This window comes from Miniopterus schreibersii (genome assembly GCF_964146895.1).
Source record: "Miniopterus schreibersii genome assembly, chromosome: 14".
NCBI lineage: Eukaryota > Metazoa > Chordata > Mammalia > Chiroptera > Miniopteridae > Miniopterus > Miniopterus schreibersii.
The window spans coordinates 19,293,104-19,315,191 of NC_138114.1; the positions used below are offsets into that span (position 1 = coordinate 19,293,104).

General features: G+C 50.3%; 2 protein-coding genes across 15 annotated transcripts in view; both read left to right on the forward strand.

Annotated features, from left to right (window-relative positions):
- LRRC20 (leucine rich repeat containing 20) overlaps positions 1 to 7,790 on the forward strand; it is a 52,053-nt gene extending 44,263 nt beyond the window's left edge. For 9 of the 14 annotated variants that reach the window (XM_081157569.1, XM_081157562.1, XM_081157566.1 and 6 more), the window contains one exon: positions 4,941 to 7,407. In XM_081157569.1, the coding sequence (XP_081013695.1) occupies positions 4,941 to 5,095 (155 nt within the window). In that variant the 3' untranslated portion in view covers positions 5,096 to 7,407. Of the gene's footprint in view, positions 1 to 4,940; positions 7,408 to 7,438 lie in introns of those variants that run through there. The other 5 variants (XM_081157563.1, XM_081157564.1, XM_081157565.1 and 2 more) reach the window with 2 other exon arrangements.
- A 6,682-nt stretch (positions 7,791 to 14,472) lies between these two features.
- On the forward strand, positions 14,473 to 16,836 carry NPFFR1 (neuropeptide FF receptor 1; the record flags this gene model as incomplete). Its single annotated transcript, XM_081158683.1, is given in 6 exon segments — positions 14,473 to 14,593; positions 16,000 to 16,271; positions 16,361 to 16,478; positions 16,481 to 16,510; positions 16,513 to 16,724; positions 16,726 to 16,836. Coding segments are annotated over 6 exon segments (864 nt in total).
- Positions 16,837 to 22,088: the final 5,252 nt, after the last annotated feature.

Genomic DNA, 22,088 nt, shown 5'->3' on the forward strand with positions numbered 1-22,088 from the left:
ACTTTCACAGACATGAGGGCAGGGCTGGGCTTCCTGGTCTGCAATCGCTGCTCACAGGGCACTGAACCCTTGAAGGTAACCATTATGAGGCCACCTGCCAGGGCCTGGATTGGACACTGGCTTTCACCTGGCAGGTAAAAGGCCTCAGCATTCCCCACGGCGAAGCCTGAACTAGCTGGGCCACTCTTGGGCCACAAGCTAACCCTCTCACTGCCAGCCTAGGCTGCCTCTAAGACCCTTCAGCTTGGACCCTCTATACATTTACTCCTACCTGAGTCCCTGGGCTCTCCTTTCCTGGTTTTCACAGTGAGCTTGTCACCATTAATAAGCAGGGACCACTAGGCAAACATGTTGGAACACCCTCTGTGCCTTGCAGAGCAGATGTGCTTCCCCGTCTCCAATACTGCCCGTCCCTGTCCCTGTCCAGAGTGCTGGAGAGCAGCCCCCATGCTATGACTCGGAGCTCAGCCTTGCAAGGACCTATTCAGGGAATGAGGCGTGCAGGACACAGACTCGGATATGGACGCTGATTCAGGCTTTTGGGAAGTGTTGCTTTGTTCACCAGTTGTCATTTTTTGATTGAGCAGCTTGCTGTGTGCCAGGCACTGAGACAGAGATGGGCAAAGCATCCCCCCCTCCCCCCGTTCTCATGGGGCTTATGGCATGGTCAGTCACACTGGCTGATATTCAATGACCATTTAATTATGCTCTTGTTTAAACCTCACGATAACCATATGAGGCAGGTACTTTTATTCTCCCCAGGTGAGAAAACTGAGGCACAGGGAAGTTAAGTAACTTGGTCAGGGTCATGGGACCTGGGAAGAACCAGGGTTCCAACCCAAGCAGTCTTGATCCAGAACCCCAGCTATTCACAACAGTGCTTTGCATAAGGAGAGAAGATTTTTGCACATAGCCATAGGGAAATAGAAAGCCATATAACTGATTGGAAGGAAACTTTCTTGGGGGCGGAGGAAACAGTGTGTGGTAATGAGACAGGATCTCCTAGGCCACATCGGCAATCAGCCTGGTTCCTAACAGCTCCACCTCAGGCGCTGAAGCAGGTGGGCAGCATCCCAGGATGGAAGTGCTGAAGATCGGAGTACACAAACTAGATGTACATTCATATTGTTTGGGCACCTTTACAAAAACCCTGTGCCCAGACCACACCCCATGTCAATTAGAATCTCTGATGTTGGGTTTGGGGCTTGATTTTTTAAAACTCCCAGATGATTCCAATGTACAGATAAGATAGAACCACCGGGTTAGACCAGAGCCTCCTATCAACAACCATATTCCATCCCTGAAGAGGCTGTAACCTCCCTTTTCCTCCTGCTCCCAATGGCTGTCGGTATGTGTGTGTGTGTGTGTGTGTGTGTGTGTGTGTGTGTCCATGTCCATGAGAGCTGACAGTTGGCCGGAAGGGTGACAGAGGTGTGTGTTACCAGACAGGGACTGGCCTGGAGTGGGTCTGCCTCCGGCCAGCCTGCAGTGTGTGGGTTCTTGATTTCATGTAGGAAAGATTTCACAAGATGAGTCCAGGTGTGTTTGAGAGTGTTTATTAAGGCTGGGGACAATGAAACGAAGGAATTAGGGGAGAGCCTAGGAGGTGATCTGCTTTGGCTCCCTAGAAATGTTATAGAAAAGAAGTGAGCCGAGGCAGGGCTGCTGTTAGCTCGCTGGGAAGTCAGAGAAAAAAGAGGCCCTTCAAGATAGGATCAGGGGGTGAGCCTGAGTCGAGCTGCCACTGCCCACTGCTCCCCGGTTGCAAGTCTCATGGGGACCCTTAGAGTTTAGAAAGAAATAAAATGTTCACCCTGGGAAGGGGCATGGGCATGCTCTAGAGCTGGGGTGGGGAATGTCCAGCCCATGGGCCATAAATCATTCGGTCTTGCCCTGCCAAGGCAACCTCAGGCAGGACTCGAAATTCAATAAATCTAGGAGCTTTTTTAAATAGCTAATTTGTAAGTTGATAATTTTGTATGGCCCACAAATGATGTTATAAAAATCCAAATTTCCCTTGGCAGAAAAAAGGCTCCCCACCCCTGCTCTAGAGTGAGCCTGCGTAAGTCCCTGTCTGGAGGGCTTTTTTTTTAAATCCTCACCTGAGGATGTTTTTTCCATTGCCTTTTAGAGAGTAGAAGCGAGAGGGAGAGATTGATGTGTGAGAGACACATCGATTGGTTGACTCCCGCACGCACTCCCACCTGGGCTGGGGATCCAGCCTGCAACCAAGATACGTGCCCCTGGCCGGAATGGAACCCGGGACCCTTCAGTCCGAGCGCTCATGCTCTAACCAATGAGCAAAACTGGCTGGGGCAATCCTGAAGGCTTTTTATGCTTTTTTTCCTGCAGGCTAGAATCTTAGGGGAAGGTTTTAGTAGAATATTCATCAGCTTTCCAGGTGCATTTTTAATATGCTGATGCATCAAAATGAGTGTGTAGGGGAGTTTTGGATTTTTCTTTGGTCTGTTTTATTGTTTTACTTTTAGCTTAGGTCTGTCTGGCTTTAATGGGGTTTTTGTTATTTGTTCCCAGCTTCATCTGTCTTTGGGTTTAGCTGGTACAAATGGCATTAATTGGGTCTTTGTTCTCTATTTTCCCAGGCAGGGTGATTTAAACTACGTGTTCTCTGGTCAGGGAGGAGGGTATAAACCATTTGCTCTCAAGTGTCCTTGGTCAGGGGAGATAAGGTCTTGGGATTCACAAGGTAGCTGCAAGCTGCCCAAACTGCTTGGTCTTGTTTAATTTTCTTATGTCAGTTTCCCCATTTCCTTGCCCAGGGATTTTCCTAGCTTCTTACTACCCTGCCACATGTAGACTTGCCTCTCTCCCTCAGGGTTCCTTTTTCCACTGACCCTACTGTCCCCTCCATCCTGGGCACAATGCTCTGCTGCCCCAGGGCCCACAAAACCTCCTCTCTTGGTTTTCCTATAGCACAGCCTGCTCACCTGGCATTTTCAGAAGGAAATTTATCAGTAAGTCAAAGGCAGTGGAAACAGAGATTGTAAGTGGGCCAGTTCCCCAAAGTACACGTTTCTGCCAAAGAATCCTAGTTAAGTGGAGAGGAGCTGGCCTGCACTCCAGCACCTTTTACTCGGGAGCCTGAGGTCCTGCCTGGGGGGGTTGGGGGTGACTCAGTTTGGCTCATCAATGGTATGCTGGAGGCATTCACTCAAGTTCAAAGACCTTGCCTTTAACTAATTTTGTTTCCCCAAATCTGGTTTCTCTGGCAGGGTCCTACCTAACTCATTCCCACCTGGTGGTTATTTTAGGAGCTTTTCTTCTCGCTTTTCCAATTGTAAGGGAGGTCTTATTTCTCAGACAATGATCTTAAGCATGAGCAGAAAGAGTGGCAAAGTTGGTAGCAGCCGTAGCTTCCAAGCATGAAGATTTACGAAGGAGCCATTCACACATCCGCCCGCACGCAGCAGAAGTCTTTAGGGGAGGCAATTTCTTTTCCCTCTGCCATGTCCTGTCACCCTTCACTTCTAGACACTGACACATGTACAGCAGATTAGGCAGTTCTAGTCCTCCGTGCGAGTGTTAGATACGGGCCCTCTGCCACGGACCAGGGAAGGAATGGCAGACAGAAGAGTTAGGGAGGTAGGTACATCTCAGTTACCAAGGCCAGTGGGGAGGAGTGTATCTATATTGAGGGGATTCAGTTGAGGGGGCTCTTTCCAAAGGGTAGAAAGCACAGCCTAGTGTGGGCTTTCTTCACCCCCTTCCAGGCATGACCTACTCCTTACTGCAGAGCTCTGAGGCATGGAAAGGGAAGGATACTGCAGAGTCTTCACTAAGGTCAGGGGCTAGGTGTCCAATCATCGTGGAGCTGGGGTGGGCAGGTCCAGGCAGCCTCTGAAAGCCCTGGGGCAGCAGGGTGACTAGAGCTCCTGGTTGACTGAACAGTTCTAGAGAGCTGTTGGACAAGTATCCACACATAGCCTTTGGCAGACCAGTCAACCTGCTCCCGGGCATACATCCAAAGACAGTTCACACCAGCCCTTAAAGACAGGTGGAGGCCACCCGGGTGTCCATCGCTGGCAGAGTAGAGAGGCAGAGTGGGTGGGACCCAGGATGGTGTTTTAGGCAGCAGTCAAAAGCAGACAGATCAGGCATATACAGGGCCTTGTGGGTGGATTGTAAAATACAGTTTAGTCATCAGCACCATTAGTACTGGGCACTGGTACCCTTCCCCACAGAAAGGAACCGGGACTTCCCGATGGCTGATACCAGGGCTGTGAAGGCTCGAGATGAGTCTTACTGGAAAGTAAGGGAGTGTATCCAAAAACTGCCGGGTGTTCTAAAGTCACAGGAGCCAGATTGAAGGGGCTCCTACTGGCTAAGGCTGGGACAATTTGAGCACCAAGATAATTAAACGCAATAATGAATTATAAGAAACCTAGGCGTCCATATTGATAATAAATGGATAGATGGGAGAGAAGGGAAGTCCTTGCTTAGAGTAATGCTAAGGGAGTCAGAAAATCATCATTTTGTAACCAACATGAAGAGCAGATCATGCAAGAATCATCAGTGGATGTTGAATCTTGGGGGTAATGAATGCTAAATGTTGGCAAGGAGCAGGATATTTGCATGCTCTTGTCCCCATGTTTTGTTTCTCCATCCATTGGGGACACTTGGCTATTGTGAGTAGTGCTGCTGTGTACATTTGTGACTGAGTATTTGAAGACCTGTTTGCAGTTCTCTCAGTTCTACCCAGGAGTGGAATTGCTGAGATAAATGGAAACCCTATGTTTAACTTTATTTTTAAGGATGCTTTTCTGCATGTGGTTGTAATGCCCTGGGGGACCCTGATGGTCCACACAGTGCGGACACCAGGGGCTGAGCCCATGCGCAGTGGGTGATGGAGAGCTGCTCCCACCAAGTGTCAACATCCTTCTGGGCGCCAGCCCCCTAATCTATCCCTCTCTCCCCAACAGATGTACCTGTGGAGAAGCTGGCCGCCATGCCCGCCTTGCGCAGCATCAACCTCCGCTTCAACCCACTGAACGCCGAGGTGCGCGTCATCGCCCCGCCACTCATCAAATTTGACATGCTCATGTCTCCAGAGGGCGCACGGCCCCCCCCACCTTAGGCCTCCATCCTCTTGCCCACCCAGCAAGGGACAGAGGCCACTTGGCCTGGCACCCTGAGGGGAGGGAGTCCGAAGGGCCCTTGGGAGGCCAAGCTTGTGGGGCTGGGGATGGGTGGGCCGAACAGTGCGTGGTGGGAGGGGGTGCAGTGCTAATATGGTCCAGGATAGATAGCTTAGTAGTGGGTCCTGTAATGCCCAGAGGAAGGAGGCAAGGTGGGGACTGGAGCTGGGACTCTGGGCATTCATAGCCTCTGTGCAAACGTGAGCAGATCCCCACCCTCTCTGAGACTTATAATTTCTGGAAAGGGGTGGTGGCAGTGGGCTCCTTGGAGGCTTTTTGGGGAAAACATGCCTCCAAGTTACCCTCAAATACTCAGTACCTTCTGAGCTCACAGCTGAGCATTGCTGAGCATTTTCCAGGCCCTTGTGGGTTGAGGCCTTGCTTCTAGTGCTGAGAGCCAGTCGCTGCCCTCAGAAGAATAGAGGACAACCTGCATCTATTTATTGCTTCCTGAGAACCAACCTGCTGAGGCCCTTCTCAGTGCCCATCCTCAGCCCTGTGGGTCCCTGGATTGGCGGGAACCTGAACCAGGAGTTGTGGGAAAGCTGTGGAGAGAGTGTGGACACTACAGCAGGGCTGACAATGTTTACATAGGAGCCCAAGGGCCATCAGGCCAGGAAACTGGGGAGCAGATCAAGTTGGCTCTGTCTTTCCTCATAATTAAGAAATCTCTGGAGTGGGAAGCTCCCTCTCTCCCTCTGGAGTGACCAGCTGTGCCTGACATCACCCCTTGAGCTGCAGGAGAATGGCCAGAGAGGAACAAGGCCATTTGCGCCTGTGCCTCCCTCAGCACAGTTTCCCTCTGGCTGCAGTCTGGCTGCCTTGTCATTGGTTCATCTGGAGGCAGAAGGCACTCTGGACCATTGGATTTGTAGCCAGCCAGCTCCCAGGCCACCACCCAAAGCCCTGATAACCTTGTCATTTCTAGGCTCTCAACCTGGAGTCAAGGGTCTGGCCAGGCAATAGGGTGACCTACCATCCATGTTTGCTAGGGACATGGGACTTTCAGTGCTAACACGGGGATAGCACCAGCGAATAGGGACAACTGGTGGCTCTACCAGGTGAGGGCCTGGGGCTCTTGTTTTCTGTGACAATACCTGTGGTTTGGAAAACCCCTGACCTCTTGATCCTACAGGTATCTACCTCCCACCTTCTCATCTGTGGAGCAAGCAGACCAAAGCCCACCTAGTCTGGACTTTTGTCTGAGTCTCTTGGAAATACTGGAGTCCCCAGGACTTGGGGCAAACCAGGCCACCCAAATCCTACATCTGTGGACCAGTGGCCACTCTTCCACAGCCTGGGTTAAGCTGTTCAGAGCTTAGACCACCACTCAGAGCACTAATCCTTTCTCAGAATGCTCCCATTTCCTTCCCCTTCCCCAGCCCTGAGGCCTCCTGGGTCTTGGCAATCTACCGACAGGTTGGTAGATTGTAGGCCTGTCACTGACCACTGGAGAACTCAGTGTCCCAAGAGATACCCTGTACACTATGCTCATCTCCCAGGCCTGGTTGGTCAGGTTCTGGGAAGAGGATTTTCAGGGTGAGGAGACCAGATAAGATCTCTAGGGCTCCTGAGTTCCGCTGGGGACAAGTGAGGGCTACAGTCTAGCCCAGCCTGGCCTGTCCCCATTCACCCTGTGTCCTGGAGTGGGGTTTCTCCTTGTTGAAGAAAGGGCGCATTTTCCTGATATGCAAAAAGGCATTGCATGGCCAGAGCCTTGCAACTCAGCATGGTCTGTGGGCCAGCAGCAGCAGCATCCGTGGGAGCTTGTTAGAAATGCAGGACCCAGGCCCAATCCCAGACCTCTGGAATCAGAACCTGCTCCCCCAAAGATCCCCAGGTGATTCCTACAAGCACTTTACTGTTTGAGAAGCAAGGGCCTGGGGTGGCCCTGGGAGGGAAGGGTGGAGTTTCTCAGCTTTCCCTCAACATCAAGTCTGTGCCCATCCCCCTCCCTAAAGCAGCCCTTCACCCCCACCCCAGTCCTCTTAGATCTTTCCCTAGTCTGTGTGGCACTCCCATGAAGGGAGCGACCTAGAGACACCAGGAGATGAGGGTTGGGTTCATCCCAAATGCCAAGCTTCTGCTTCCCCAGATCCTCATCTCAAGCCCTTACGGGGGTTGTTTCTGGAAGCTGTTTTCTACTCAGCTTGGAGAGGTTGCCTGGCTTCTCTGGGAGAGCTTGGGCCAGGTCAGAGCCTACAGTGTGAGCCCTTAGCTTCGGTCTGCAATAAAGAATGTGCTGGTTTCACCTGCCTAGTTGATTCATTCTCACCACACAGGCCCCGTAGCTTGGGTGTCAGACCTGTCCACGGGAAAAGAGGAGGGGCCACACCGAGGTGGTACTGAGTGGAGTCCCAGCGAGGAGGAAGCGACGCATGCCCTAAAGCTATGCTGCTGCGGAGCAGCTATAGGTCGGATGTGGGGACACGTGTATACCTGGGAAAGGATGAAGGAACCCATTGTCCCCTAGTTTTTCTTTTACCGATGCCAGAAAACTGAAGACGTGAAAAGGAGGGAAAGATAGCTTTTAAATAAACAACTCTGAACTGCTAAGATTAATTTTGACCTCTGTTAAAGTTCCAGAATAAATGATCAAACACATAGGAGACAATAAAGCAATCATGCATCTCAGTATCTTTTCAGAGGACATCCTGTACACTGGCAAAGATAAGTACAAGAGCATTTGTTTCCCAGCGCCAGACTGGAAACCATCTAGATGCCCATACATTAAGTAAATTAAAGATCAGACACACCTGCAATGGCACACTATGCAGACATTAAGAACTGTGTTTAGGATTTTATTTCCTGGTATGAAAATAGGTTCACTGGCTACTGTGAGTAATAAAAAAGAGCAGGTTTTAGAACCTGTGTCCCATGCTGTCCTTTATGCAAAATTACACAGGCTTATTATTTATGTATGTAAAGTATATGCAGAGAGATGGTCACTAACATCTGTGTTTGAATTCTCCTGCTTCTGAAAGCATACCCTAAGACCAGGACTTGGGTACAGGAGTTGATTTGGGAGGTGATGCATAGAGGTGGAAATCAGGAGAGAGAGATGGGAGAGGGAGAAAGGAAAGAAATGGGTGCATTATTGAGCTGGGTTTAGCTGTGGGCAACTGGGGGTTCTACCCCTCTGGGGAGTCTCTGAGGAAAATGCAGAACACACCCGAGATCTGCCCCACATGAGGTGGGGAGCTGACTGCTGTCTGTTCCTCACCGTTGGTTGAAGGGTGCTCCTCTCCTGCACTTTTAGGTGATTCCTGCTCATGGCTTCAAAGAAAGCCAAGCAGAGAGAGCCCTGGGTGCAGGCGTGATGGGACGCTGGAAATACAAGGAGCTGTCCACCCCGGCTAGAACCTTTGGGCTGAGATGTGGCAGGAAGCATTGGCCACGGGTATTGTTTTATAATAAGCACATCATTTTTTATAAAAACGTTTCTCAGAAAGAAAGGAAATAATGTATTGCTCAATAAAAGTTAATGTTAGTGCTCACTAACAACAAATCATGCTAAACCAACCAAATTTCCTCTTTCAGAGTGGGTTTCTGAGAGGTGGAAGGATGAATTAGGGAATTTCAGCAGAACACCACAGAGACCTTCCACGAAAGCCCAGTGAACTGGAGAAACGTAGAAAGGGGGGCTGGAGGACTGACAACAGGCTTTCATTAAAGGCTTGAATGAAGCCTAGAGGTCCCTCAGGCCCTGACCTTGATGTGACATTAAATAATTTCGAAGGAAAATAAAAAAGCATGCTTATCAAATCTGTGGCAAAAGCCATAACACCCACAGAGCAAGAGATTCAAGATGTGGGGTTATCTCAATGTGCTGGAATGCTGGATCAAAACCAAGAAAACGAAATGCAAGTGTAAGTGAAATGCGAAGTCCTGGATTTAGGTCCAAAAAATCAACTGCATACATTTCAAATGGGAGAGATCTGGCTTGTGTTCTTGAGGAAAATTACAGGGTGAATCAAAATGGGCTGGCAGTGAGATGGGCCTAGAAACCCTGTTACCAAAGAGGGTTTGGGTGGGAAGAAGGCGGCAGAGGGGGGACAGGGGCTCATTCTTGTTCTGGGTGGTTCCAGGGAGCATTAATGGGACAGGTGGGGGCAAGTTACAGTAAGACAATTAAACTCGATGTTGGGAAGAACTTTCTGTCACTCAGGGCCAGCCTAGAAGCATTTCTCATCCAGCTTGAGCAGGGGGACCCCAGGAGCAGAAGGGGGGATTCTTGGGTGGCTGGATCAAAAGTCTGGCCTGAGGGTCTCTGAGGGCCCCGAAGCCTCCTCCCGATACCTGTGGACAGACACTGCCATGTGCAGAGCTTCCTGCAGGGTTCCTGGGGCCAGCCAGGCAGTAACTCCATCAGGCCTTCCCCCCTCGGCCTTGGCTGCGGTGTTGTGCTGTGTGATAAGTAGCAGAGGACAGCAAATCAGATCCACTACCCACCCCAGTCCCACCCAGACCCCAGTCTAGTGGCTTCCTCGGAGCCCCTGGCAGCCTCCACAGCTGCCTGCCAGGCCTCAGAGCTCTGTGGCTGAGGGAGGCCCATAGGCTGGGAAGATGCACCCTTGCGCTGGCTGGAGGTGGGTGTGCTGTGGGGAGGGTCCCAGGGAGGGGAAGGAAGTCACTGGAAAGAAAGCGGAGAGGAGTAAGCCAGCTGGCCTCCTTCCAGCCCAGGACACAGAGATCTATTTTAGTCCCCTTGTTTCAGTCAAGACACCGGGTTACAAGAAACAGAAACTGGCTCTGGCTAACTTGATCAACAATGGGTATTTGTTGGAAGAGTATGGGTAGGTCACCCAGTGGTAGGAGATGTGTTACTAGGACCCAGTCAAATCCGAAGCAGAAGAGGTCAGATTGACCGTCCTTCAGGCAGCGGTGGGTGCGGACCTGACTGACAAAGCCTGGAAAGTTTCACGCAGGGAGGAGGGCTGACTCCCCAAGTGAAACATCACACTGCTAGAAGGAGGGGCCATGGGTGCAAGATGGGCCACACCTCAAATAAATTCCCACTGCTCCCTGAAGTGTGTGAAAGACATTGAGTGCACTTTTTGGGAGAGGATCTGAGGCTTTCAAAGACTGTAGGTTCCATGTAGAAAGAGACCATTTCTTGGTATCAGGACAAAGCCTCCGTAAGCATCTGTGAAATAAATTCAAATGCATTGAGGTCTCAAAGAGTTTGGTGACCTCCAAAATGTTGAGCATCACGAAACCAACTTAAGTTCCTGGTGGTCAGGGCCTATGTAATTGAGTGGTTCTCAAATCCGGCTACATTTGGAAATTACCTGGGGAGCTTTTAAGAGAAATACCAGTGCCTGGACCCCACCCCAAGAGATTCTGATTCAGTGTGTGTGTGTGCGCGTGTGTGTGTGTGTATGGGGGGTGTCTGTATTATTAAAAGTCATGTGATTTTGATGTGAGTCAGAGTTTAGAACCACTAATGTCAACTTTTAAATCACATCAGAACTTCCTTCTGATGAGAAGGGTCAAAATGCAAGCTAGTGAAAAGGAAACTGAAAGTCACTTGAAACACCTCCTGTGGACACTTTTTTTGTCATTCAGGCACACACACTTTTACACAGAAGGTAGGTTTGTAATGCATTACTATTTTATAGCCATTACTACCCGTGGTCAGTATTTCCCCCCACCATTAGATCTGCTCCTTAGGAAAATCCCTAGAAGTGGACCGTCTAGCTGTAAGAGCAGGTCCCTTGTCAGGACACTGGATGGATGTACCCCAGTTTCGAAGGCTGAGCTGCCTTGTACGTCACTGACCCCCAGCAGTACGCAGCCACACTTGGCCCTCACTGAGCACTTTTCATCTCTGACCACCTGATTGATAAAAGTTTACCCCAATGTTCTTTTGAAATTGCATTTCATTGATTATGGATGAACATTGTTTCATGTGCTCTTTAGCCATTTGTACTGTTTTCCCCCTTGTGCTCTCAGCAGGCCCTATATTGTGTTCTTCAGCGGGGCCCCAGTGCCACTGGGCCCGGGCTGTGTTCCCCTCGGAGGCGCTCAGGAAGTGGGGGTCCAGTGGTGAACCCAGGTCTCCAATGTGGGGCTGAGCTCCCGCGTGGTACCAGGAGACCGGCCAGCAGGTGGCGATAGCGATGAAGCTATTGGTGTGAGGGCTGTGCCCTCCAGGAGATAACCGGACGGGCTCTGCGCTCAAGGCATTCCTTTTCGTGGTGTTTTCTCTCTCACACATTAGGCATTTCAGAAAGGCCCAGGCCAAGAGTATTATAAAAATATTATCCTCACACCCATTGTGTAGTTTAATAGTCAGTACTGCTGCTACTGAGCTAACCCTATTAAGGGTCATGTACCTGGCCTTCTCCAAGTTTTCATCCAATTGTGTCATCAACCCCTCAGCACAACCCCTTTACCAGTGAGGACTCTAGTTCCCGGAGAGGTGACATGAGCTACCTGAGGTCGTAGCCAGGATGTGTGTTTCCATTTTAAAGATGAGGGCTCTGAGTTCCCACAGCGGCGAGGTGGTGTCTTAGCTCAGGCTGCTGTAACAATACCCCAGACTCAGTGGCTTATGAAGAACAGAAACCCACTGCTCACAGTTCTGGAGGCTGGGAGGTCCTGATTCAAGCGCCAGCAGGTTTGGTGCCTGGTGAGGGCCATCCTCATGGTACACACGCCACTCACTGCCTTTGCTCTGCTCTGGCCTGGCGGAGGGAAGAGGGAGCTTGCTGGGGCCTCTTTGTAAAGACACTAATCATATTCATGAGGGCTCTGCCCTCCTGACCTAATCACCTCCCAAAGGCCCCACCTCCAAATATCAGCGCACTGGGGATTAGTTTTCAACACGTGAGTTTTGGGGAGACACAAACATTCAGTCTGTTGCCTGAAGTCGCCAAGGAGGAGGGAGAAAGGAGACCTGGGACTGCCCAGCTGTGTGTATTCCCTGCCTCAAGGGCTCTGGTCCAGGTCCTTTAGTTCTGTGATTCTCAAGCTGGGACCATGGATCAGAATCACCCGGAAGATGCGTTAAAACAGAGATAACTGGGTTTCTGATTCCCCAGATCAGGGGCAAGGCCTAAGAATTTCCATTTGTGACAAATTCCAGGTGATATTGGTCAGGGACCGCACACTGAGAACCAGTGCATCCCACCCCCACCTTTGGACCTCCTGTCTGGCTTGTTTTCGGTGGTCCAGGGCTTGGTCTCTGAGATCATCGGTGTGCCCTGAAGGCAAACACTATTATATCCTGAGACCTCCAGGAAGCTCTCCCAGTAGGGGGATGGCTTAATTGGGTTCAGCAGATGAAGTTTTCACGGGTGTAATGTGTCCACAAGGGCACCAGGCAGATCCCAGATGGATAAGTCAAGGGTGCTAATGAGATCTCCGGCCTCTGGCTTGGAGCCCAGGTGGGGCGGGAGGCCCTCCTACCTCCACTCCATCTCTCCCCAGCCCAGGGGAGTTGCCAGGAGTAGGAAGATTTTCCTCCTCAAGAAAGGGTCAGTCTACAATGCTGGAAACCGGCCTACGTGTGGAGCAGGTTACTCCCAGACAGACTGGAATGTGAGCTCACCAAGCCGTTCTCAGGTCGAGGGAAAGGCAGCAAGGAAACAGACAGACTGGAGTCTAGCCAGGCAGTTTCTGGCAATTTCCTCTACCCATCCACACCCACAGATTTCCCCGGGTCATGGAGACTGATCCAGAGTTGATTTTTTTGAGGTTCAGCAGGGCAGAGCTTCCTGGGGACAGGCTCCCAACAGACTGTGATGAGGGATCTTTCAGGAGGACCCTGGAGAAGGCCTTCCAGCGCCAGCAGCGCCAGCTTCAAGCAGGATCCTGGCATCTGGTGTCAGGATTCACCTTTTCTTCCTTTTCCCCTTTGAACAAGTATTTATTCAGTCAGCAATCATCTGCTGAACCATTTACCGTGGGCAGGTACTGATGAGATGCTGGGAATATATGGCTGCCAACAAGACAGGGACGATCCTGCTCTCCAGGAGTTGACTTTCAAGGGCGGGGGAAACGACATGAAAACAAATAAAATATTGACAGATAGAAGACAATACATAGGATGCTATGAGAGATGATAGTGGGCACCTACTTTAATAAAACGATCAGGCCCGGCCGGTTGTGACTCAGCAGTTGAGCATCGACCTGGGATCCAGGAGATTGTGGTTTGATTCCCGGTCAGGGCACATGCCCGGGTTGCAGTCTTGATCCACAGTAGGGGGTGTGCAGGAGGCAGCCGATCAATGACTCTCTCATCATTAATGTCTCTCTCTCTCTCTCTCTCTCTCTCTCTCTCTCTCTCCCTCTCTCCCCTTCCTCTCTGAAATCAATAAAAGATATATTTAAAAATAAATAAATAATAAATAAAATAAAATAAAACGATCAGGTCAGTCTTCTCTGAGGAGACCACATTTAAGCTGGGAGCTGAAAGAGGGAAAGAGGCAGAAGGAATAGGAAGAGATGAAGACCTTGGGGCTGAAAAAGTGAGAGTGTGTAGGAGCCACCACAAGGCAGCCACAACCTAATGGGGAGAGTGTTGGAGGCACTACAGAGGTGCCAGCAGGAATTAGACCATGCAGTGAAGAGTCTGGGTTGTATTTGAGATTCAGTGAGGGGTCTAGGCAATAACCTTTAGTGGCTGCTGCTGAAAAGCTGATGGGGAACTCGCCAATGGAGGGACCAGGCGGACATCTCCTGAGCCCACTGATCAAGCTTAGCATCAAAAATGAGAGACCACCAGACAATTTGATCAAGTCTCCAGATCTAACTATCAATGACAGGAAATACGGGGGACAGGGAATAGAACTTGTAAAATGACATCATGAGGAAGCGATCAACAAAATCCAGTCTGGGAGAAACTACAAATGACCCAGTCATTTATATGACAAATAAATTGTAGTGGGGAGGTGGGCTGGAGACAGAAGGAGAACCTGGACACTGAAAGAGACTTAAGAGCCACATCGACCAAATCCAATGTGGAGATGGTGGTAGATTTTATAATAATGAACCTCAATGCATCACATTCCCTGTGTCCACATACCTTGTGCAATGCAATGTTTCTATTTCTCCTATCAAGATGTGGAAACTATTTCTCCCCTTGCTTGAATCAGGCTGACTTCGTGACTTGCCTTGGCCCACAGAATGTGGCCTAAATGATGATGTGAAAATTCTGGAGCCCAGGTCTGGAGAAGCCTGTAGCTCCTCTTGCTGTCTTGGAACCCTGGGACCACCAAGCGCTGAAGTCCAGCCTAGCCTCCTGGAGGGTGAGAGGCCATGCAGAGGACAACCGAGACCCAGCCATTATCCAGCACTAAACACCGGCCACATGAAGCAGCTCATCTTGAGCCGTCAGGTAACCACAGCTGCACGAGTGACCGCCAGAGAGACCTGCGGAAGGACCGCCCAGATCGCCAAGCCCCAGTGCTGCACCATTGCATTTTGGAGTGGTTTGTCAACATAATAATAGATAATAGAAACAGAAATCTTATTTGGATCCTCAAACAAACCAATTATTATTATTATTTTTTATAAATATATCTTTATTGATTTCAGAGAGAGGAAGGGAGAGAGAGAGAGAGAGACATCAATGATGATAGAGTCATTCATTGGCTGCCTAGCCCGCAACCCAGGCATGTGCCCTGACCGGGAATCGAACCCCGATCGCCTGGATCCTAGGTCGACGCTCAACTGCTGAGCCACGCCGGGCCGGGCTAGTCTTCAATTTCTTATCTCCTCCTGGAAGACTTTCTGGTCTGCCCCCGGATTCTCCACCATCCACTAACTGATATTTTACTATAGCTAGTACTAGATGCTTTAAGAATTATTTGTTCTCTGGCAATTTCTTAAGTGTGTGATGCTATAAAACCGGTAGGTCAAAGTCATACAGACCGAGACAGCAAGGCTAGAGACAGGCCATGGGAGAGGAAGGAAGTGGTGTCAGGCAGGGGAGCGGTGGCCAGGCAGAGGGCTTGCCACAGTTTGGTGAAGTAGAAAGAGCACTTGGCTGGGAGTCGGCTCTAGGCCTGTGTTCTGGTGCAGGTTCAGTCCCTAAATAGCCATGTGACCTTCTCAGACTAATTAGATTGACATCTTTGGCCAGGAAACTGGGCACAGGTGTTTCTTAGAATGCTTCAGGAGGTTTTAATGCACAGTGAGGGTTTGTAGCTGCTCGTTTCCACGGCTTAGTGCAGCAAGACAAGTCTGGTTTCCAGGCCGGGCCTAGCTGCCTGCTAGCTATGTGACCCTGAGCCAGTTGCTGCACACCTCTGAATCCCAGTTTCCTCAACTCTCAATTAAGAGTGTGACAATGATCGATGCTGAGCTGTTCAATTGATGAAATGGCACAGACTTGTTCTAATATTGAAGGCACTGTTGGAAGGACACTGGCCAAGATGACATAGGGACAGCCTGCAGTGTAGGTTCCCAAGGTTTCCTGGAGAATCCATAACTAGCTAAAAATTGTTTTCTTTGACATGCCTACTCAAGGACAGAATGCACAGACTGACGGCTCTGCTGCTGGCCAGCAAGCAGTTCACCCCCCAAGGGTGCAAACAGGATTCATGTTTCCCACGCAGCCTGCATTCCCCTCCCCCACACTCTCCTGAAAATTCTTTTCCCTTTTTGTTCCTTGGCTACTGAGACTGGGAGCTGACTCCTCACAGGTGAGAAACCAGTTTGCTTACAAACTCACCTAATTGCCATCAGAGCTGTTCTTTGACACTAAGCTGTGATGATGAATAAGTGCACATACCTGCCAGTCCTTAGCCAGAGTTAGCGCTCACCTGGGAATGACTGGGACCCACCTAGCCCCCTGCTTCTCCTTCCTCCCTTGCACAGATTCCAGTACCTTGAGACGAGCACCCTTTCCGTGAGAAGCTGACCCTGCAGAAGGTGCCGGTCACCAACGTAGTCATCTGGGCCCTGGCCCTGCTCATCCTGTGCCCCTCAGCTGTCACACTGACTGTCCTGAGGGAGGGGCACTGCTCCATGGTGGATGCCCACAGCTGCTCCTACCCACTCTACTCGTGCTGGGAGGCCTGGCCTGAGAAGGTCATGGGCCAGGTCCACACCACCCTGCTGTCTCGCACATCTAACCGGCATCCTGACACTCCTCCTTGTGGTCATGTATGCCCACAACGTCCACATGCTTGTCAAGCCCTGGTCCCAGTTAAGTGGGTGAGGAGGCAGCCGCTGAGGGCAGGCGGGGGCCCCAGTGCCAGGCCAGGGTGGTGCACATGCTGATCGTGGTGGCACCCTTCACACCTTCCAGGCCCCCGCTCGGGTGCATCGACTATGGGCAGCTCAGGGATCCGCAGCTGCACCTGGTCACTGTCACTCCTTTCCCTTAGCCCACTGGCTGGTCTTCACCGCAGTACCAACCCCATCATCTATGGCTACTTCAACCAGAACTTCTGCCCTGGCTTCCAGGCCACCTTCCATGCCCAGCTCTGCCCACTGCAGTGGGGGAAGCCACAAGGAGCCTACTCAGAAGGGCCCTGCGGGCTCCTGCATACACGGGTCTTGGTGGAGGGGCAGCCCAGTGACTCCAGCCTGCCCTCAGAGTTGGGCCCCAGCAGCGGGAGCCCCCAGGCCTGGCTGTCTCCGGCTGCTCACTGGCTGGGTGGCACACCATGGCTTGGCTGAGGAGGGCCCTGGCTGCTCCCCTCTGCCTCTCATCAAACCAGCCTAGGATATTTGAGTGGTATAGAGTGGGCAGACCCTGACTCTGAGGGCCGGGACTGGACATGTGAGACCTGGATGTGATAGCAGCCTGGTGTGGTTTTGAATAGGTGCCTCCCTCTCAAATACAAGGCAGTGGGCAGCTTCCTGTGATATCTCCTCTACAGGCACAGGAGGAGAGGGGAGGAGGAGCTAAGTCTCCCCAAAACCCTTCTGCATGGTAGACGTCATGAACTTCATCTCGTTGAAGTCTCACAACACTTTGGGCAGAGGCTTTCCTAGCTCCCTTCTACAGATGGGAAACTGAGGCCTGGAGAGCCGTGGCTAGCCCAGTCTCTCAGCTGGAAATCTCTCAGGAGCATGGCTGACCCAGTGCCCCTATGATCTTACCATCTCCAGCTGTCTCCACAAGGGCCTGTGAAGGTGGAGCATAGTGAAATGTATAAATGCTAATTAGGCTGCTGGAAAGAAGCCAAAAGCAAGGCTGGCCTGTACTTTGGATGCTTTGTGTCCATGTCCTGGGGTCCCTCCTGTGTTACTGAAACCAATCCCCTTGATTCCTTCCTGGGAAAACATGGTATGCCCCTCCTGCCAGCTCTGTTTGGTGTCTTGCTGGTGTCCAAGGCCATTCACTTCTCCCCAAAGTACAACAGGACTTCACGCCTGAGCAGCCATAGAGTGTGCCCTGAACAGCCTGCATCACTACCTGCAGGTCCTCTGGGTCTGAGCCCTGTGGGGGAATAGGGGTAGGGTGGGGGTTCTGTCTTCCCTCCTCTCCTCATAGGGGGCCCACCACCATCACCCAGCCACAGGCAAGAACTTACAGTGTGACAGGCAGCTAGCTGCAAGGCCACATGGAGATGTCGGTTTATTTATTCATGGACAGGAGGAAGGGAAAGCACAGTGCCCCCTTTCTGCCTTTGGAAACACATCTGCTTGCTGGAGTTGCAAGCACAAAGCCTTCCCAAGGCCCTTTTCCCCTGTTCCCTCCTGGGAATGGTCGGAAGAATTTGGCAAACCGAAGCTGGTGTGCCCTTTGGGGCCTCCTAGAGGACAAACACTAAATCCCTCCCCAACATGGATAACTGGGACCCTAAAAAAGGTTGGGGACCAGGAGGTCCCTTGTATACTCCGACTCTCACCCACACGCCTGCATCACTTTGAAAAAACAAGGCTTCTCTCTAGGAGATGGGAGGAAATGGGATTGCCTCGGTGATCCCCGCAGGGCCCCAATAACCTGCAGCTAACTGGACATTCCCCCTCATTTCTATAGAAAACACAGTGTGGCTAGAATTTTAATGAATAAAAAAAGAACATTTCCAGGGCAGAGAATTGGACTCTGAGGCTTTGACTGTTTCCTTAATTTACACACAATGACTTAACCTTGTTTATTCCATATATAGGGGCAGAAGAAAATTCCTAAACAATTGTGTAATCCCTTCTCAAGCAAGTCCCCAGACACTGTCTCCTTTGATTCATACAAATGAGGGAGGCGGAGATATTGTTGTTGCCATTTCATAAACAAAGTAACTGTCGCTCAAAGGGGCCAAGGGCGCAGGCCACAGAGGGGCCGGGTTTGGGTTAGAATTTCTCTCCTGGTGTTTTCCTCCTATGCTGCATCCTGCCTCTCAAGGAGGGTGGATTGGGGATAGCGGGGAGGAAAGCTGGAAATTCCCACAAAGGTTTTCTGCCTAACGGTGAACCGGAATGCTTGTGGATCCAGCATCCCACCCTCAAGCTCTTGGCCTGAGAAATGAGTCTACTGTGTTGACTCTTTTAATATCCGGCCTTAACCGCTCAGTGTACAGTATCTCTAGACCCATGTGTTGAGCAGGGAGCCAAGATACTGAGGTCCTTCATGTCCCCACCCAGTCCAGATGTCTGGGGTGATGGATGAGGGTCTCAGGAGAGGGTGTGCTATCCTGTCCCTCATTAACTAGTGCGTGTTTGGGCCCCCATTTTTGGTCCTGTATCAATGTTATGCGTCACATAGGCCACTTACGTGTCACATAGGCTAGTTACTGTAAATAACTGACTCCAGGCTCTAAAAATAGGCCCGAGAAAGGGCCATCTCAAACCTGTGCTTGTCCTGTGGGGGGAATCTGTCCAGAGGCACTGTCTGGTCACTGTGTGTCTCTCCTTTAGCATGGCTTCCCCAACCACAGACTCACAGCCTCTCCGGGGGGGGGGCGGGGGGGGGGATCAGGACCCTCACCCAAGCCAACTTTTCCATCAATGCCCCTTTGTTATATGTCCCCCCAAAGATGCCATGCTTTGAAAGATAGTGCCTGCCAAGAAAACTGTACTAGGTCATAATGGATACATTTTGCTGTTACTTTTATGTCTTTATAAAAAGCAATCAAAGGCTATGTCTGCCCATTTAGAGATTTGATCTGAATGGTAACAGGCGTGACTCGATGCTTTTATAAGGGGATGAGGCCCTGTGGGCACCTGTGGAGGGTTTGTTTTTTTGTGTATGTTGTAAAATATACACGTCATAAAATTTGCTATTTTAGTGATTTTGAAGGGTACAGTTCAGGGCATTAAGTGCCTTCACATCATTGTGTAACCATCACCACGGTTTCCAGAACTTTTTTTAACATCCCCAGCTGCAACTCTGTACCCATTCAACAGCTCCCCATTCCTCCTAGCCCCTGGCAGCCACCACTCTACTTTCCATCTCTGTGAATTTGGCTACTCCAGGCACCTCATACAAAAGGAGTCATCCAGTACTTGTCTTTTGTGACTGATCTTTCACTCAGCATAACGTCTTCAAGGTTCATGCCTACTGTAGCAGGTATCAGTCCTTTGTTCCTTTTTAAGGCTGAATAGATCCCGTTTTGTTAATCCACTTGTAGGCAGTTAGACAGGCACAAGCAGAGCAGGAACAATGGGCCAGGGGCAGAGAGTCGCCAGGGCCTAGAGCCTCAGGGGCCTAGCAACAGGCAAAACTTGCAAGCCCTTGCACAGCCATTCCCTTAGGTATTAACCCCTGGAGATGACATCGAGGCCTCAGCTGCGTTTCGGTTCCAGGCCCAGAAAAGCAGCAAAACCAGCCAGAGCGGGAGCCACGCCGCGGCTGACATCAACTGCTGCAGTGGCTAATGACCCTCTCGCCTGGTGCCAACCAATCCGTGGGGACCTTCTTTTGCTGTAACTTCTTTCCTGAGCCCATTTCTACCACTTACTTCTTCTACCTCTGTGACTTTATAAATAAACTTTCTCTTATAATTTGAGTTTTGGCTCTGAAGTCTTCTCTTAGCGAGAACTCAAGAACTGAAGTTGCTGCACCGAGGTTAACGCCTGGCGCCATTTTTTTCCGCCACTAACACGTTCATCTGTCAATGGACATTTGGATGGATTCCACCTTTTGACTATTATGAATAATGTGTGGAGTTTTAAGATGCTGGAGTTTTAAGTTCCTGAAAATGGTGCCTGTGTGAACCCTGAGGACAGAGACCCCAGGTTGGGAACCGGGATTTCTCCCACCTTAGCCTTTACGGGTGACAAAGCAGAGTCGAAGGGACGCTATGATTGTCTCCCTCCCATGCCCACCCCAGCTGCTCTGAGCTCCTACTGGGTTTTACTTCTTAACTAAAGTGGCTGGAAAATTGTTATGTTCTCTCCACTGGATATTTTATGAAGCTATTTTTATAAGTGTCGCTTTATTACCTTCACCAGGCTCCTGTGTCCTGATACCTGGGCCCTGTCAGAGGCCTTGTCCGGCTACCCCAGGCATGCAGGGACAAGCAGTGCGGACTTCTCCAGGCATGCCATCCTCTGCCTACCAGCTAGTCAGGTCTCCTAAGGTGACTGCCCTCTCAGGGGTGGAAAGTCAGAAGATGAATTGGATGGAGGATGGAGGAACAGGACCAGAGGCCTGTTGACACTGAGTACCCCCTCCCCAGAGGGGCTCTTGGAGGGACTCCATGTCCTGTCCTGCCATGTGCAGCTTGAGAGGTGGTGCTAATCATGGGTCTCCGCTGATGAATGGCCTCTTGACTTCACCAAGACCATGCAACACTCAACAGACCAACGCGAGCTGGAGACGGGCGCTGGGCCTGGACCCCACAAACCACAATCTGCCCAGCCCTATGCTGAGGACTTTCTCTTGGGGCCTGGAGGACGCGTGAGTTGATTTGGGTTGGAATAAAGGGCGGGGTTGGCAAAGTAGGATGGGAGCCCCCCATCATTAGCCTACTGTGTATTCATCCAAAAGTCAAGGCGAGAGCCAAACCGAGAACTGGACGGACAAAGCATTGCTATTAAGCTCTGTACCTTTTTGCATCCATTTCCTCAGCTCACCCCTCAGAAGTGCCACTGAGGAAAGATAGATGAGAAGGGGGTGAACCAAATGGGCTTCATTACAAGCAAACAATGTTGACTCAATGATAGATTCCTTGTTGACTAACCCAATTATTTATGTTTATGGCATTTTATTGTTGTTTTTTCTCTCTTTACAGAAGCACAAAATAATCATTATGGAAATTTTACAAAATTTAAATAAGCGAAGAAACAAAAATAAAAAGCACCCAATCCCACCACAAGAGATAAATATACAGTCATTCTTTATGCATAACTATCTATATGTTTAAAATGTTTTAGCAACTGTATTAAGGGATAATTTGCATATAATAAAATTCACTCATCTTAGTGTCTTTTTTTTCATTGATTTCAGAGAGAGGAAAAGAGAGGGAGAGAGAGACAGAAACATCAATTATGAGAGAGAGTCATTGATTGACTGTCTCCTGTTCCCCCACCACGGGGATCCAGCCTGCAACCTGGCCACGTGTCCCAACCAGGAATCGAACCTCGACCTCCTGGATCCTAGGTTGATGCTCAATCACTAAGCCATGCCGACTGGGCTTAGTGTATGTTTTGATAAGTTTTAGTTATTGGATACAATTGTGTAACCACCATCACACTCAAGATATTTCCAGCACCGCCTCCCAAATTCCCTGTGCTAATCTGTAGTCGACCCTGTCCCCCCACTCCTGGTCCCAGATAACTACCCCTCGGACCTTGGAATGTCGTATACATAGAGCCACACGGCGTGTAGCCGGAGTCGGAGCTCGAGTCTGGGAGAGTCGTCCACGTTACAGTGTATCAGTAGTTGGTTCCTTTCATTGCTGAGTAATAGTCCATCATGTGGATATACTGCATGTTTGTCCATTCATTAGTTGGTAGACATTTGGATGTTTAATAGTTGTTATAAATTTATGAATTTATAAATAATGCTGCTGTGAGCATTCATATACAAGT